Source organism: Aspergillus terreus, genomic scaffold (genome assembly GCF_000149615.1).
Source record: "Aspergillus terreus NIH2624 scaffold_2 genomic scaffold, whole genome shotgun sequence".
Lineage (NCBI taxonomy): Eukaryota > Fungi > Ascomycota > Eurotiomycetes > Eurotiales > Aspergillaceae > Aspergillus > Aspergillus terreus.
In genome coordinates, this window is record NT_165925.1 from 867,395 (window position 1) to 884,340 (window position 16,946).

Here is a 16,946-nt window from a genome sequence, read left to right on the forward strand (position 1 = left end):
GCTGCGCTTCCGCCAGGACGTCTGCGGCGGCGAGCCCGCCATCCAGGCGTACCTGGTGCAGCTGGTCAACGCCGGGGCCGAGGCTGTTGCCGCCTGTCTGCGCACGGAGGTCATGACCGAGCCCGGGCTGCGGGGTGGGGAGCGCAGTCTGTTGCGGGCGTGTGGGATGGCCAATGTGCGGTTGCCTTTTGCGATCGTGTCTGGAGATGCGTCTGAGATGGAAGCGGGGGGGAAGGAAGGCGAGTGTAGAGTGAGTGCGGCCAAGGCGCAGGAGATTGCACAGTTTATGGGCCGGATCCTCATGGACGAGTACAACACGTTTGTGCCGGTGTTCCCTTATGGGCCGTATCTGTGGACACGGGTCAGTGCGCAGGTGTATCTGGAATTGAGCGATTTCGAGTGGCTCGGCGGGGTGCTACGCGAGGTGTGTGAGCGGGCAAAGGCTATGGTGTAGACATATCTAGATTTAGTCGACTTGAACATGCTTGATTGTACTATGTAGCTAGGCTTGATATACTTTCTTCCCGCCGTACCAGGTCTCCACAACCCTCGCGTCGAGGAGTCGCTCTGCCTCCCATTCCATGTCAATGACCGCAAAATCCGCCTGGAAGCCCGGCGCCAACCGTCCGGTGAATCCATCCGCAAAGCACGAGTACGCCGAGCCCTGCGTGGCGGCGCCGACGGCCTGGAGGAGAGACAGCGCAAAGTGCGGGTTCACAGTGTCAGTCAGTGCGGGCTGACGCGCCGACCGTCGCGTTGTCGCCGTGTACAGGTTACGCAGCGGGAAATGCGGCGCGGTGGGCGAGTCGGTGCCGATGGCCAGCGGCGCGCTAGCCTCGAGGAACTCGCGGTAGGCAAAGGCCCGCGCACAACGCTCCTTCCCGAGCAGCTTGGGCCATGCACGCAGGATGGCCGGGTCCGCGTGCACCGGCTGCACCGAGGCCGTGATGCCCAGTTGCCCGAGACGGCGGGCGTCCTCCGGCGCCGTAAGCTCCAGATGCTCGATGCGGTGGCGTCGGCCGGGCGTGCCTACCGCCTCCAGCGTGTCAATGGCCAGTCGCACGGTAGCATCGCCGATCGCGTGCAGTGCACACTGCAGCCCGGCGGCATCGGCTTTGGCTACGACCTTGCGAAGGATGTCCGGTTCCCACAAGGGGGCGCAGTCCACCCCGTTGGAGGAGTAAGGCTGCAGCAGGGATGCTGTGCAGGCGTCGATGACCCCGTCGCAGATCACCTTGATGCCGGTGATGCGGAAGTCGGGCGAGGAGGTGAGGTTATATGTTTGGTGGAGCTCGATGGCGCGGTCGACCTGACGCAGCACCTCATCGTCCGTCTTGCCGGGGAGGATGACCCAGTGCGCGGCCAGCCGGATCGGCACCGCCTCTCGCTCCCGCAGCTGCCGCATTGCCTCCCAGATGTTCTCGTCCGTGGCCATCTCGATCATGCCCGTGTACCCGGAAGCGTTATACGCGCGGACGGCCGCACGGATGTAGCCCAGCTTTTCCTCGGTGGACGCGACGCGAGCGACGTGCGGCCAGACAATGTTGACGGCGGCAGCCTCCTCGAGTAGACCCGAGGGTTTGCCGGTAGTCGGATCCCGATGGATAGTGCCACCGGCGGGGTTGGGGACGTCCTCGACGGCCAATTCGCGCAAGGCAGCCGAGTTGCACCAGGCGGAATGCAGGTCCTTGGAATCGATGAAGATGGGACGCGGATCGATGTCATCCAGCATACTGGCCAGGGCAACTCCGTCGGTCATCGAGTGCATCCAGCCTCTGCAGAACAGCCGCGGGGCGGAAGGACGTTCCGCGGCGGCAGTTTGGATGGTGCGGCGGATATCGGCGAGGTCTTTGCACTCATCCAGACTGATCTTGGAGAGGGAGGCGCCAAAGAGGAGCAGATGCATATGCCTGGACGGTCAGTCGCAATTGACAAGACAGAAAAGGACAAGCTTAGTAGTACCCATCGATGAAACCCGGGAGCACTCGGCGGCCGGCGAGGTCGATCTCGCTATCGGCGGCAGGGGCGTCGGTCTCGCTACCGACATAGACAATGCGGTCGTCCTCGACAACCATACACGGGCATTGTTGGGAATCGGACAGAATGTGTCCGTTCTTGAACAGGGTCTTCATGGTGCGGCGGAGAGGGGGTTGACAGACGGACGGAGCCGAAAAAGGCGGGAGACGATAAGAAGAGGGGGAGGAGAATGTGGGGAATCGGAGCTTATCAGAGCAGGACGCAAAATGCACACAAACAGGCGGCTGGCATTCAAGTCATCATCATACATGAGGCCAATCTGCAAAAGACTCTGCCAGTCGTTCTCAACTCCCGCCAAATCGACTTCGAACCCATCCGGTCAGTCCTCCTCCACTACTAGACCCGCTGTTCCCTGCATTTCCCGTCGTGCTCGACCGTCGAGAGACCGGCTCCGGACTATCCTCGATTACCACGGGGTTTTCGCTGCTGCCTTCGGCCCTGCTTTTTTCTGTGAGCGTCCGATGCTGATGCCATTAGCAGGCGGTGGGGGTTGGCTGCTTACTGCGCCGGCGCATCAATGCCGCGGCGGCAATGCGGGCAAGTGTTATGCTGGTTCAACCACATCTCGATACACTGGAAATGGAACCAGTGTTTGCAAGGGAGTACCGTCACCTCCGTTCCTAACTCGACAGGATCCATGCAGATCGAGCACTCGGCTCGACCGTCGTTGCCCAGCATCTCCTGATCGACCTTCTTCTTCGGCAAAGATTGGATGGCCGATCGCGACGCCGGGGGTGGTGCCGTTCCGTTGACGTTCTGGCCCACGAGCTCGGAGATGACGCGGTCCAGCTCTTCCTGAGAGTATACCGCGTCCCCGTGACGTTCCAGGTTCAACAATGCTGAGAGCATCGCCAGGGGATTGGGAGCCCTGGGCGGTCCTCCTACCGGATCGCCCCCATCGCCGCCGAAATCGGCTCTGAAAAGCTCCAGCACGCTGTTTGCATAGTATTAGCACTTGTCGTAGATTTATGAATTGGTAAATGAAGACCAGAAACATACTCGCCCAGCGTCCGCAGGGGTGTATTCATCTGGGGACCATCGGCATCCCGCGGGTGTAATCCTCCTGTGGAATGGTACTCTGATCGTGCTCCTCCATTCCCACCCAGGCTAAAGCCAAACGAACCATGCCAAACTCGAGGACCTTGTGGCGAGGCAGCACTCGGAGACCCGGAGCCCTCGGCTTGTTGGCTCGGTCGTCGAGCGCGGGCCCGCTCGCCCATTTGTTGGTATTGTCCAGCATGTCGGTAGGTTTCCGCGAGACCGTTGAAGATAGTATCCAGGCCTCGCACCATTGGCAGGAGCGGGTCGGTGGCCGGACCACGGGCGCGATGCGGGGAAGCGCCATGGGTGAAGGTGGTGGTGGAGAACGATATGCGACCGTCGGGAGAACGATATGAGCGATGTCGAAAGCCATCTTCTTCGGGAATCGGCTGGAAGTTGTCGTCTAGATGGGGCCAGGGATCGGGGTCAACCCACGGGTTGGCCGGAGAATGGAGACGTTCGACGGGGACAGAGGTCGGAGGGTCGGGGAAGTCGTCCGGGGGGACTTCATCGGGATCTGGAGGGATTTCAATCTAAGGAGTGTGTTAGCGGCGATGTGGCGAGAGCGAGGAGGGTTATGGACAATTTCAGTGAAATCGGACTCGCAATGGGGACAGACGAGGCCGTGCCGATTGCGCAGCCAAACGCCGCCACACGCATGGCAGAACACGCGGTCTCCCACGTCGGCCATGACGGGGGTATTGAAGTCGAGCGATCAGAGGGATGGGACGCAGTGGGTGTGTTATATATCCAGGTGGTTTATAGAGTCATCGGAATGGGAGTCGCACGGAAGGCGAGTCACGCATGGTTTCCGCGTGATCCTATAGCATGCCGAAGGAAGGAGAAGAGGGGCGTGTGGGACGAGAAGAGGCTCAGTCGGAAAAGGAGCAACCAGAAGCAGGTGAAGAGGAAGTCAGAGAGATGGAGAGAGAAAGAAGTAGGAAGAAGGCCGATGAAGGCGAGGGGGGAAATGACGTGGGCGGGTTTGCTTAGTGGCGCAGTCTTAGTTATCAACCCAATAAGACACAATATAGCACAACATGGCAAAGATAGCAAATACAGTCGAATTAGAATATTAGACAGAATGAACATCAAACGCCGCTCATGCCAAATCAAACATCATTCCTATACAAAATCGACGGCATCGCATCACATCTACCGTCTCTTCGCGCCCCGGAAGACCATACCGCCCACCACTCCAGCCGCCAGGGCCAGTCCACCGACGATGGCGATTCCCAGCAGTCCTTCCTTGGACACCTTCTCGTCGATCAACTGTCCCAGACTCGCCGCTTGGAGGTTGGCCGGTTCCTTCTCGAGTAGGAGGTCGTTGTAGCGTCGGGCTTCTCCATAGTTCCCGAGTTTGTAGTTGCCTAGCGCCAGATAGTAGAGACACTCGCGTCGACGTTCGGGGGCGGCCCGGAAGATCTCGGACAGAAGACGCACGCCTTCTTGCTGGTCGGTACGAGCGTTGGATTTGATGAGGCCCTGGTGCCGACGGTTAGTCGATAGAGTCGACACCGACAACGGGAGCTCCCCGCGATGGATGACGTACCCAGGCGTAGTTGAACTTGGTCTGAATGCCCACATAGTCGCCTTCTTTCTCGTACTGCGAGCGGAGGACTTGCAGTTCGGCCGGTTTCAAGGGACTGTCTGGATGAGCGAGGGCCTAATGCGACGACGGGGAGACGAACCTTTCCGCATCGGCGGCATCTGAGAGGTTAGACGAAGTGACGGGCGATGGGGAGGGTGAAATCGACTTACAGGGAAGATTAGAGCTCATGATGACTTGAATCCGGGTATCACAAAAGGGAGGTTGAAAAAGTTGGTATGTAGAGAGCGGAGAGATTCCAGTCAACAATGATGCTGATGATGACGATTGATTGTGATGGTGTGGCGGTGCGTGGCGGCTGTGGCAGTTGCTCCCCCAACCGCTTTATCAACAACGCTCTATATCTTCACAACTTCAACTTCATCTTATCGCATCAACCGCGCAACCTTCTAGGCAAAATGCTGCTCGACGAAGATCCTGCCACAGTACGTCGCTCTTCCCCTGCCGCGTACCTGACTAACCTTCCAGCTCATCCACCACACCATCGGCAACTTCAACATCCACCCCGATAAACAAGCCGTCACCCGCATCAATGACTCCCTGTCCACGCTGCAACAGTCGCGCGATCTGCGCATGCGCGATGCTGAATCCGCCCTGCGAAAGCTCTCCCGCCATCTGCACTCCCTGACTGCCCAGCACAACGAGGCCGTCGCCGCCCATGACTCATCCAAACACGCCGCCGCCATGGTCGAGCTGGACACCAAGAAGTTCCGCATCGCCAAGTCGGCCACCGAGCTGGAGAACGAGAGTGACCGGCTGGAGAGTGAGCTAGAGATGCTGAAGGAGCGGCTGGCGGATCTGGAGGCGCAGGGGCTGGAAGGTGACGAGGCGACTCGTCGGGAGCGTGAAGCCGACGATGCCACCATGTACGCGTGTCCCGCCCAGATAGTCCTTATCATGATACTAACGACGACGCAGTCTCCGGCTCAAGATCTACCGCTCGCTCGGCGTCGACATTGAGGCCGACGAATCCGGAACGTTCAACAAGGCGGTCATTCGCAATAGTCGCAAGGGCGACGTGCACGTCGTCAACGTTGATCCCAAGTTCTCCCGGTTCTTCTACGCAAACTACTTTTGGTCGAACATGCAAGGATAGATTTGTCTCGTTTGGTCTTGTTTGGCGTTGGCAGGATGCATGATATTATGGATAATACCCTTATGTTACAATCTATTTACAATTCCTTTTACTCTCGCAATGCGATCTCCCCTCGCACCCGCTCCAACACCTGCTCCCTCTGACCCTCCGTCAGAGAACTCCCCCCTCGCCCGTAGAGTAACGGCCTCTCATCCGGAAACATCTCCTCGAGCACATCCAACAGTCTCTCGCGCTGCGTCTCCGACAACCCCCACAGCCGCAACCACTCGCGCTCCACGCGCGCCATCTGCGCCTCCACCGCATCCATCCCCGGCATCTCCTCCCCATCCCACGTCAACACCACCCCCTCATCCCCTTTCCCATCGCCCTCCGCCGAAAACCGCACCTCAACCCCCACCCCCGCCAGCCCGATCGCCTCCGCACGCGCATTCCACAGCACCTGCCGCAGGCCTCCCTCCCGGCGCACCATCATCCACACCAGCGGCGCCGTGCTCCGCGCCAGCGCGTCGCGCACGCCCTTGGTCGCCTCGCGCGGACTCACCAGCACGCCCAGCGTGTCGGTGGCGTTGTTGGCCCGCACCGTGCCCTCGAGCTCGCGCACGAGGTTCGGCCCCAGCTTGCTTTTGAGCGATTTGCACTGCACGATTGCGCGGAGCGGGTGTTCGCGCGCGGGGAGGTGCCATGTGCCGACGAGGTCAATGCCCGCGTCGAGGCGGCCCCCTGTCCGCGCGAGAGAGAAGCCGCTGCGGCGGAGGGTCTCTTGCACGGTGTATTCGTAGTGCGTGCCGATGTAGGTGGTGCTGGTGGGGGCGAGGGCGGTGCGGGCGGCATGCTCGAGGAACGACGGGAGGTCGTGGTGGTTTGGCGGGGAGGGAGGCGGGAGAGGGAGCTTGAAGAGACGGCGGGTGAAGGTGTGGATGGTGAGGTGGTTTGGAGGGGGTTTGTATCGGAGTCTTGGGCGTGGGCGATGTAGACGTAGTGGTGGTAGCCGGTGCATGATGGTACATGTATGTGTGGTGGTGGAATCAAAGGCGGCGAACTTCTTTATCTCCAACTTCCACCTTTCCTTACCTCTCTACCCCCATACTTCCCTCCATACACCTCACCTTCTCCTATACTTTTACAATGGCAGACATCCTCACCCAGCTCCAGACTTGTCTGGACCAGGTACGCCTTCCCCTCCAACCCACGTATCCCGGCTGACCTCCCGCAGCTCGCAACCCAATTCTACGCAACCCTGGGCTACCTCACCACCTACCACGACAACTCGCCCGCCCTCCCACCACCACACATCCCGGACGCCGCGCCGGCCCTGGCCAAAATCCCCAAGAACTCCAGCGCACCGCCCGTGCCCGCCGGCGCGCCCGTCTCGCAAGCATCTCCGCCCCAGCCCTCTGCCCCTGGTATCGCAGGAGGAACAAGCACCGGAGGCGAGCCAGGCACAACCACGCCGGGCGGAACGGCCGCCGCCCCAGCAGACCCCAACCTGCCCCCGGCGCCGGACTCTCCGCGCACATTCGCCAGTCGGCAGCGCGAACTCGCCCGCGACCTCGTCATCAAGGAGCAGCAGATCGAGTATCTCATCTCCGTGTTGCCGGGGATTGACTCGTCCGAGGCGGAGCAGGAGCGGCGCATTCGCGAGTTGGAGGCGGAGCTGCGCGGTGTCGAGGCGGAGCGCGAACGGAGGATTGTTGAGCTGAGGCGGTTGAGGAAGCAGTTGGAGGGGGTGTTGGGGGCTGTTGAGACGGGGGTGTATGGGATGCGGCCGAGTGTTTGAGAATGGAGTGTCTCTAATATTTTGATTCAACTTTGGATGATCGCATTTACGGGAGTTCTGTGATACCAATTAAGAAACCTTTATGACGCTCTAGGTCTCGCATATAACCATATATCAGGTATCAGATAGATCTCGAAACACCCCGTATATCCCATCCAACGCCAGAAAGAAAGAGGAAAAACGCCGTCAATGTCGGGTATCGTATGTACCAGCAACCATCCCAAATCACTCCATCACTTGAATAAACTCCGGTATTCGCGCATCCGCTGCTCTTGCACCTCCTTCTTATCCAGCTTCCCGCGGTTCATGCTCAAGTCCGCCAACTGCTGCTTCTTCTTCGCCAGCTCGAAAATCTTCTCCTCAATGCTCCCCTTCATTAGATATTGCACCGTCGTCACCTCGCGCGTCTGCCCGATGCGGTGCACTCGATCGATCGCCTGCGCCACCGCCGCCGGATTGTACTGCGGCTCCATAATGTACACCTTCGACGCCGCCGTCAGGTTCAGCCCGACACCGCCCGCGCCAATCGTCGCCAGTAGCACGGTAATCGTGTCGTTGCTGTGAAACTCGGCCAGTGCCTTGTTGCGCGCCGCCAGCGCCATCGTCCCGTCCAGCCGCGTGTACCCCGTCAGCCCGTTGTCTTTCAGCGCGATCTCGATCAGGTCCAGATGCGACGTCCACGCTGAGAACACCACGCTCTTGAGCGGTCGCTCGCCGGCCGCCTGTAATCCCTTGCTCTCGTCCGCCGTCGCCATCAGCTGCTCCACCAGCGCTTTGGTCTTCGTGTGTGGGCCCTCGTACTCGCCTAGGACCTTCGCCTGTCGCCGGCTCTGCTTTGCCTGTGCCTGGTCTACCATGTACTCCTGCAGCCCCCCGACGGTGATGCTCGAGTACGACACGGGGATCCAGCCGTCGCACACCTGGCAACGGAGGGCGGCAGCTACCTCCTCGCTCGGCGCGTCAAACGCATGCTTCCAGCCAGCAAAGCAATCCGGGCAGAGCACATCAAAGCAGGGAAGCACAATGGCCATGCACGCCGCCCGGTCCGGGGCGCCCGAGTCCGTCGACGCGGGTTCTTCCAGGCGTTTGCCACACATGGCGCACACGTCCGCCGATGACTCCTGCATGAGCGTGAACATCTCGTACGCCTTCTTGTCGGTGACCTCGGCCGACGGATCGCTGCCGCCTTCCTCCAGGTCGATCGCGTCCTGCACGCTGAGGCCCTTGATGCGCTCGCGGTCCTCGGCGTCGAGGAGCTCCTTGCCGTGAGCGCTGACTTGTCGCAGGATCATCATCGCCTTGAGAATGTGGTGGTACATGCGGCCTTTCATTTTCGTCTTGTCTTCGCCGGCGATCACCCGCATCATGACGTTGGACTCCTGCCGGAAGAACTCGTGCAGTTGGCGCTCCTTCTCAGTGAAGGTGAGCATGACGATCTTATCATGGCGCGTCGGTAGGTCGATCTTGTCTTTGACGCGGCGGAGGGTGAACGAGTCCACGAGCACGCGCAGACTCGCCAGCACCGAAGCGTCACCCGACTTGAACCGGCTGAGGATGTGCATGCCGAATTGGGTTCTGTCGTCGTATGGACAGAGCCCGATGAATCTGGTCACGGAGTAGAGGTCCTTGAGGTGGTTTTGGATAGGTGTGCCGGTTACGGACCATTTGCGCTGCCCGTGCAGCTTGAAGATCGCCTGGGTTTGCGCGGCGCTCTGCTCGCGAATTGTGTGCGCCTCGTCGAGAACGATACGGAACATGTTCATCTTCGTCAACGGGCTCACGCCCCGCTTGGCGCCTCTCCCGGCGAGCTCGCTCAGAACAATGCTGTAGGTTGTAATCACCAGGTCATATTTGGACAGTTCGTCCACGTCTGTAGTTCGCGACGAGCCGTGAAAGACGTAGTAGGTCACAGCGTCTTCCTTAAGATGCTCCTTGATCTGAAGCACCCAGTTGTTGACGGCGCTAAGGGGCACCACAAGAAGCGTGGTCTTGGTATTGCGGATGCCAGGAGAGCTCTTCACCAGTTCGGCGTCGGGGATCATGTCTGCCCACTCGCGGGACTGCGGTAGGCTGCTGACGACAAGCGACAGTATACTCAACGTCTTGCCCAAGCCCATCATGTCCGCCAGCAAACCGCCCAGCGACTGCGGAGGCTCTTCATCAGAGACCATCCCTGTGATGATCTCACGATAACGTTTCCTCCCATTAGGACGTACCTCCAAGCGCCATAGTGAGTTGTTGTCGGCCTCGTTGGGTCCAAACTTGCGCGGCTTCTCCTTCTCGGTCATGAACCAGAGCGCTTGCTTCTGGTGCCGAAGCAGAGGAGTCTCCAGCTGCGACGGGGTCTCCATCTCGGGGATATTTTCGGCACTCTGGAGCTGATCGAACATTTTCATCACTGCGTCATTCACTTCTTCGGCCGTGCGAACTTCGTAATTCACGCTGCTCGAACGACCACGAGCCGCAATGCTTGGTAGAAAGGCCTGCTGCGCGCGCCTCAGCTCTGCGTGGGGGTTGAAAATCGGAGTCCCCTGTTCAACAGAAAAAGGAGTTCCCAGCCAGATGTTATGGTGGCCAAGGTGCTTCCCAACCGTTTCAGCGTCTTTCCGCAGACCGTAGAGATTGAGAGACGCGCGGTATTGCGCAGAGCAAGGCATCCATGGGTATTCATTTGGTCCCCGTTTGCGAGCATCCAGACGCCCGGAAAGATCGACCTTCAATGCAGGTGAATCGAGTAACTGAACAACGACCGCGGCGGTCCTCGCATCAACAGCGCCAAAAACCATATTGTTAGGGTCCGAAACCTCGATCTTTTTGTCCTCCACGCCCGGACGGCGGTTGATGTTCAACTTCATGGACGGCCAGTCATGCGCAGAATCGAATATAGTGATCGGCTTGGGGACCAAGAAAGCCTGGATATACGCATTTTCGATCTTCCCATAGCATACTCGCTGCACACTCAGGTTATTCGAACCGGTGACTTGCAGGTCGTCATCGTCATTCACTGCAGCCGAGGAGTCTTGACATGTTAGCCTTGAGTCTTGATCACGTCTCGTTGTCTTCTTACCCAGAGTGAGATCGACAACATCCGCCGTGACGGGCAGCGGCGTTTCGGCACTCGCCTGTCCTTCCTTCATCCATTTGCCTAGTCCGCTATCTCCTGCGATGGCGACCTTCCCACTCTTCCCCTTCTCCTCGACGTTATTCTCCGTCTTGATCTTCTTATACGGCTGCCTACTGCGCCTCTCCACGCCGTACATATCCTCGATGAGACTGCCGTGGCGCACGTCGGCATCATCCTCGAGGCGATCCGAGGTCCGTTTGCTATCGCTATCGTCTTCGGATCGCGCGCTCGTAAACTCGACCTCCACCCCAGGCTCCGACTGCGGTACTCCATATGACGACACGGAGAGTCTATCGCTATTACGCGAAGATGTCATCGATCTCGGCGGGGGAGTCGCCTTCGCGGACGAGGGTCGGGGCTTGGGATTCAGAAGACGATGTGCGGCGGAGGCTGTACCGGGCGGCGCAGCGGTAGGGGACTGGTTGCCGCGCGACGGCCTGCTCGCCTCCTGCGGAGCTACAGCACCGAATAGTGAGTAATCTATGCCTGGGTCCAGATAAATAGGGTCCTCCGGGGGAGAAGGGCAGCGTCCGAACGACGAGGCGGGGAAGCCGCATAGTGCAGCAGTGGAGAAGTCCAACGGTGCGTCGGTGGTGTCGACTTCGGACGGGGGAGATGTGCAGTCTGGGTCGTTACCATTGTTCTTTTGCAGTTGTCTTCTGTATGCTTTTGGGTCCAGAAGCATGGCGGCGTTGGAAGCCATAATGCCGAGACGGTATGCGGGTATCCGAGACAGGTCTTGCGCGAGGGAACGTGGGTGGTGTTGCGGGCGTGGATGGTGGTATGTAAGGGATGGTACCAGCTAGATCTTATCGAGAGCGCTGGATCAGAGAGAGAAGATTCCGAACTGAGTGACGTCCAGATGGGTCAAGGAAAGGTGGGTAAGTGAGCGGATGGCGATAGTAGTGAGGGTGTGTGAGGTCGAGGACGGAGGTTGACAAGTGAGAGAACGAGATCCTCCCATTGCGCGCATCACACGCGACCGTCGGGGTCTGTATGAAAGCAGAGCCGGCGATGAGGACAAGGGAGGAGAGTTGGAGATGAGAGTTGGCGGAGGAGGAGAGGGATGCCTTCGATGGCGCCGATAATGATAAGATTAACAAGTTAGGCTTGCTTATCAAAGCAGTGTCTCACCCACGCCTCACCACGGTCTGACTATACAGAAGATTTGGTTCTGGTACATGCTATACGGCGTCTATATACGAAACATCATCCATTATTCGCTCCTTCAACGGTTATTAGTAGAATCAACATCAAGTCTATATACAACACGGGGCGGATTTTCCAGCCAATCCTGCGGCGAACTCGCTAAACTAGTAAAGACATCGGAAGAAGATGAAGGTCGTCATGATGGGAGTATGTAGGAACAAAAGGCAAGACATAGGGGTCGAACGTGAAGAGGTTTGCAAAAGAACAAGTCTAAGGGGATGGGTGAAATGCAATTAGCACCAGGTAAACACAGGGTTCTTGCTCTTGACGGCTTCCAATCGCTCAACGATCACTTTCCGTTGGTTTCCTTCCATGCCCTCGGCCGCAGCATACCCCAGATCACCTTCCAGGTCATCGCTGCTGAAAATCAGATGGGCGCCGCGCGAGCTGGACACGGAGCTGTTCTTATGGTGTCTGCCAGGACGGGGTGGGAGGTCGGGCCAGTCACGGTCCGGATCTCTCGCACTCAGAGCATCAATACTGTCGCGGCTGAATCCATAGCTCTCGAGGGTGGCTGGACTCCCATTCGGTTTCGGCGCACCAGACTCTCGATCCCGCAACTCGAACCGATTAGGGTTGGGAAGCTCACTCGGAGGAGACCCTAACCCGAGGAGATCATGTTCCGGGCCGGACCCCAGCGACATCGATGCGCCAATATCCATCTCCTCGTTATCGGGATCGTAAGCATCGCGTTTGTCGTAATTCTCGTAGCTGCGCACTTTTTGTTTCTGGGCTTCGGTTGAAGGTCCGCGGAGAGGAATGGCAACCGGGACATCCACTAGGTCATCCCACACGCAGACACGGGTTCTTCTTGTAAGCTCCAGTGGACCATGATCAGGCTGTTTCAGGGTCTCCACAACATTCCATGCCTGGCCTTTCATCACAGCAATCTGTCTGGCGAACATGCTTTCCTTGAAGTCGTCATCCTGCGAGAATACGCGTCGAAGCGCCATTTGCGTACCGCTCCACCAAGCTGTCGAGGTCAAAAGAGGTAAAAAATGGTCGCGCGTTTTCTGAGAGAAGGGCTGGCCAATTAAAGATACGGGAAGGAAGAGCCAGCCGAAAGGAAAGCTTCGCCACTAGAAGGGAAAATGCGTCAGTACCAAGTAGCCGGCTCTCCCTAGATCTACTTACAGCATCCGGATGCTTCCACGGCCAAGACAAACTATTATCAATGGCACCAATTTGGATAGAGGCCTGCGGTTCCGATGAGTTCAAAGGCGTCCCGGTTCGACTGACAGCCACCATCGTTTCACGGCGTTTATAAGGATGAGATGCACTGCCAGTTTGGTCGGAATTGACTGAGACGGGTCGGGGAGGAGGCATCAGGTCGTCATCTTCCTGATGAACACCATTCGGCTTCGGAGGATCCGCCACGATCGACACTTCTTCCGTATTCCAGTCAATCTTGATCATCCAGTTGTCCAGACCACGATCGGTGTTTCGCATGATGTAGTCCAAGATCACCAGCTTCTCCAACTCCTCTCGGAAGGATTGTTTCAACGCTTCGGTCCAATAGAATCGACGCTCTCTGCTCTGTTCACGAGGCGAGGGGGTCTGGAGGACACCATTCTCAAAATCGTCGTCTTCATCGTCGGATTGTACTCCAGAAGGGCGACACGCTTCGTTCCAAGGACGCTTCTTGCGCTTCGGGGCGTCTTCCGCGCGGAAGCCGGTGTTGGTTTGGTCGGGCCACGGATGGTCACGAAGGAAGAGATTCGCATCCTTGTACCCTTTTAAGAAGACCTGGAAGCTACCTGCCTTGTGCGGCAGTGGCTTCTTTCCCATCCACGCCTTTCTGCGATCCCAGAAATCGTAGTAGAAGGACTTGGAGGACAACCAGACAATGTCGGTGAAGGGGACGAGGTTGGTGCGGAGACGCGAGTCCAAGACGTACGCAGCCGCCTCGGAGACATACGACAGGTTGGGGATCAGACAAGCGCGACCGAAGAAACAGGGGAACAGGTTACGGTGAATCCACTTGGTCCACTTGGGATTGCGGGATGCATAGGGCTCCTCATCCTTGGGCTTGAAGACTCCGACAACCTTCCCTTCGCTGTTGCGCGCAAAGTAACTACCGGAGCTACCTTGGGAGATCATCCGGGGGTGCACGCCAACCTCGATGGCAAGACGGACACTCTCCACGACCTCCTCGAATTCCTCACGAGCCTTCCGCGCGGCGCCTTCCACCTCCTCGGACTCGAGTTCCTCGGTCGAAATTGGACGGACGCCGTTGGGCGGCTGGAAGACCGAGTGGTAGATCTCGAGTTTTTCCTCTTCCAGGGTCTTCCCGCGGACCTTGTTGATCTTGAACTTGGAGGCGATCTCCTCAGCCCACCGTTCCAAACGCGCATTGATGGCCTTGATGTCAACACCGGAGTTCCTCCGAGCTCGGCGGTGATAGTAGCCACTGTGTCTGCGTCGTTGTTCGGGGGATGAAGATAGGGTGGGTGGCTGCATGCGGGAGGAGATGGGAGCGTACCGGGGGGCGGATTGGGATATCGTATGGGAGGGTTGGAGATCATCGTCATCGGAAAAATCGTAGTCATGGTTTCTATCTTCCTCTTCTTGGGCCAGACGGGCATAGCCCGAGGTCGCTGGTCGGTTCTTGGGCATGATAAAGGTGTGGGAAGGTCTATGGTATCATGGGAGAAAGTAGGTCGCAAAGGGGGATTGAAGGAGAGGCGAGAAAGAAAAGATTAAAATCATACGAGGATATTCAAGGCATTACCGGAAGGAATAAAAGAAGAAACGAAGAAACGAAGAATCCAAAGCGGACGGGGACCAACAATGGAAGAGAGATGAAGATGGAAGGATGGATAGTAGTCGCCGTCGCCGTCGCCGTCGCCATCGGCGTAGTCGTGTGGAGGCCGTCATCAGTAATAATAATAATAATCCATCCGATGAAGGGGGCTGAAGGGACATTGCGGTGGCTGCGTAACATATTATTACCATAATTACCTATATTAAACGGGAATATTTACGTGCAAGCCACTGTTACCATACTGTATCATACAGCCAACGATCGCACCGCCACAGGGTTATGTGCCGTGTGGCTCCACTCGAGCTTAAAAAGCCCCTGAATGATTGGCAAAAGGGAGAAAAGGGATCATTAGGACAGTTGTACTTATGCCTAGGTCTGTCTCATGGCATCTACCTACGACAAAGTCTGATTGAGAGTATTATGTATCGCTCTATGTAGATACTGCTCCGGGTATTGATAGGTATGTGTGAGAAATTGAGAGAATGGGATGAACACAGCATCGTTACTACAAATAGAAACACATTCCATCTGGAATGACAACAAGGATCTCTACTCAGGGCTATCGGGGTACGGTACGTACTCCGTAAATACAGCCCTAATAACGATCGTCCGTGTAGTCTGAATGCCCTCATCCACATCATCAAGTCAATGGTATTGCATTCAATCGCTTCAGAGTGATCAGAAGATACCTAGAACTTCGTGAATAGGTATCTAGCCAGTCAGTGAACTCCCATGTGGAAATGAAGATCTGAGCTCCCTGCATTCACTCGGTAGAAGCCCTATCTTTCAGCATATCTGACCATAGGGGTATGCAGACGCGATGCGACTCGCGTGGAATCACCAGCCATGCAGGGAAACGTCGGAGGCAGGGGAATGCCACCGTTAGAAGCACTGAGAGTGATTGACCACCTAGATACTTAGTAGGTAGAAATAATAATAAGAGTAATAATACTACAGGTACTCTCAGACAGCATGAGCCAAGTGCTGCGGTAATCAGCGATAAAACCGGAATTGATAGTGAGTGGCCCGAGACGCGCGATAGGGACGAAAATCGATAATCAATCAATCAGTTCGACCTTCTTTTTTACTTCCTCCCCGTGACCACCCTTCTCCCGTCTCCCATCCCAATTGTCTCGTCTTCTTTCTCTTCTTCTTCTTCTTCTTCTCAAAAAGTCTCTGCTTGGAATTTGTCGTTCGATCTTCTTGTCTTCTCCTGTCGTCGCTTTTCCGATATCCATCCCTATCGATCCGACGATCTATCGTCCGTTCAGATCTTTCGCTCCTTGACCATCCGATTGGGGACCCCAGACCAAATAAAACAGGTACTACCACTGCAATCCAATCTTCCCATGCAAATATGAGGCCATTGGACACAGAGTGAATCGAATTGAACAAAGTATTCGCAGTATCACCCCTTCGACGTGGCCGCTTCCGCGACACGACGCATTCCCTTGACAGTCGTATCATCGAGCACTAGCACCGCTTCAATTCGGTCGATCCTGACCGAATTTCAAGACTATTCGTGATTCCATCCTCCACGGTGGCTTCTCTCTTGTTTCGGGCGTCGCCCATCGACCCGGCTTTGCGTCCTTCGTCGCCATCCTCTCAGACCCACGACCTCAGTTACAATCAGAACTCCTCCGCTACCGATAGCCAGTCTGTCTCTCGTCAGTCAACAACAACGGATGCTGGAGTAGGCGCATCATCCGCATCATCTCAGTACTCGGGAACCCTACCGGAGTTCGCTTCGATCGACAAATCTACGGGAAGCCCCGGCAGCAACAACAGCAGCGGATTTCCCAGCTCCCTAGGCCCCTCGTTGCCAGGATTATCCGCTTTGGCATCGGTCGCCTCGGCACCCACGTCTAATTTACGGTATGTAATTGATCCCTACGCGCGAAGGAGTGTCGGGGTCAAATGCAGGAGTGCTGGCGATTGCCTTTGTACATGGCGTTAGACAAGCCTCCTCGAATCGCGCGCCCTTATCGGGGATGGTAACGATGAAAATTCTAGCATGCTGACGGGTCTTACGTGTCAGGACGTCGAGCAGCGATGCGCATTCCAACATGTCCAACATGACCTACGCAACCTCTTCACCCGCGGCGACGACGGGAGGACAAGGCAATAATCCGGTGAGTTGCGCATGATGAACAGGAAGATCTGGGGGATCTTATCGTCTGGGGAGAAGCCAACACGCTTATCTGAGCGATCCGTTGCATTTTCATATTTTTTTCCCTGCCATTTTTCTCAATTTTACCGATTGTTATCAGCATCCGCTGGGGGAGGGTC

General features: G+C 57.1%; 6 protein-coding genes across 6 annotated transcripts in view; 2 read left to right on the forward strand and 4 right to left on the reverse strand.

Annotated features, from left to right (window-relative positions):
• Positions 1–502: 502 nt before the first annotated feature.
• ATEG_01307 (amidohydrolase) lies at positions 503–2,132 on the reverse strand (the record flags this gene model as incomplete). The annotated part of the gene is made up of 2 exons (XM_001208672.1): positions 503–1,910; positions 1,963–2,132. 2 exons carry the CDS (start codon positions 2,130–2,132, stop codon positions 503–505), a joined length of 1,578 nt encoding a protein of 525 aa, XP_001208672.1.
• A 403-nt stretch (positions 2,133–2,535) lies between these two features.
• Positions 2,536–4,858, reverse strand: ATEG_01308 (uncharacterized protein; the record flags this gene model as incomplete). Its single annotated transcript, XM_001208673.1, has 5 exons — positions 2,536–2,971; positions 3,037–3,595; positions 4,266–4,563; positions 4,631–4,728; positions 4,840–4,858. The coding sequence occupies 5 exons, from the start codon at positions 4,856–4,858 to the stop codon at positions 2,536–2,538; spliced, it is 1,410 nt and encodes a 469-aa protein (XP_001208673.1).
• Positions 4,859–5,085: 227 nt separating this feature from the next.
• Positions 5,086–5,783, forward strand: ATEG_01309 (kinetochore Spc24 family protein; the record flags this gene model as incomplete). Its single annotated transcript, XM_001208674.1, has 3 exons — positions 5,086–5,112; positions 5,156–5,553; positions 5,606–5,783. The coding sequence occupies 3 exons, from the start codon at positions 5,086–5,088 to the stop codon at positions 5,781–5,783; spliced, it is 603 nt and encodes a 200-aa protein (XP_001208674.1).
• Positions 5,784–7,793: 2,010 nt separating this feature from the next.
• ATEG_01310 (uncharacterized protein) lies at positions 7,794–11,387 on the reverse strand (the record flags this gene model as incomplete). The annotated part of the gene is made up of 2 exons (XM_001208675.1): positions 7,794–10,579; positions 10,628–11,387. The coding sequence occupies 2 exons, from the start codon at positions 11,385–11,387 to the stop codon at positions 7,794–7,796; spliced, it is 3,546 nt and encodes a 1,181-aa protein (XP_001208675.1).
• A 739-nt stretch (positions 11,388–12,126) lies between these two features.
• ATEG_01311 (1-phosphatidylinositol 4-kinase LSB6) lies at positions 12,127–14,509 on the reverse strand (the record flags this gene model as incomplete). The annotated part of the gene is made up of 2 exons (XM_001208676.1): positions 12,127–12,972; positions 13,028–14,509. 2 exons carry the CDS (start codon positions 14,507–14,509, stop codon positions 12,127–12,129), a joined length of 2,328 nt encoding a protein of 775 aa, XP_001208676.1.
• A 2,214-nt stretch (positions 14,510–16,723) lies between these two features.
• Positions 16,724–16,946, forward strand: part of ATEG_01312 (putative GATA transcription factor (AreB)) — a gene marked incomplete at both ends in the record, with an annotated part of 1,525 nt that continues 1,302 nt past the window's right edge. Inside the window, one exon of the mRNA XM_001208677.1 lies at positions 16,724–16,789. Coding sequence (XP_001208677.1) covers positions 16,724–16,789 — 66 coding nt within the window. The remainder of the gene's footprint in view (positions 16,790–16,946) is intronic.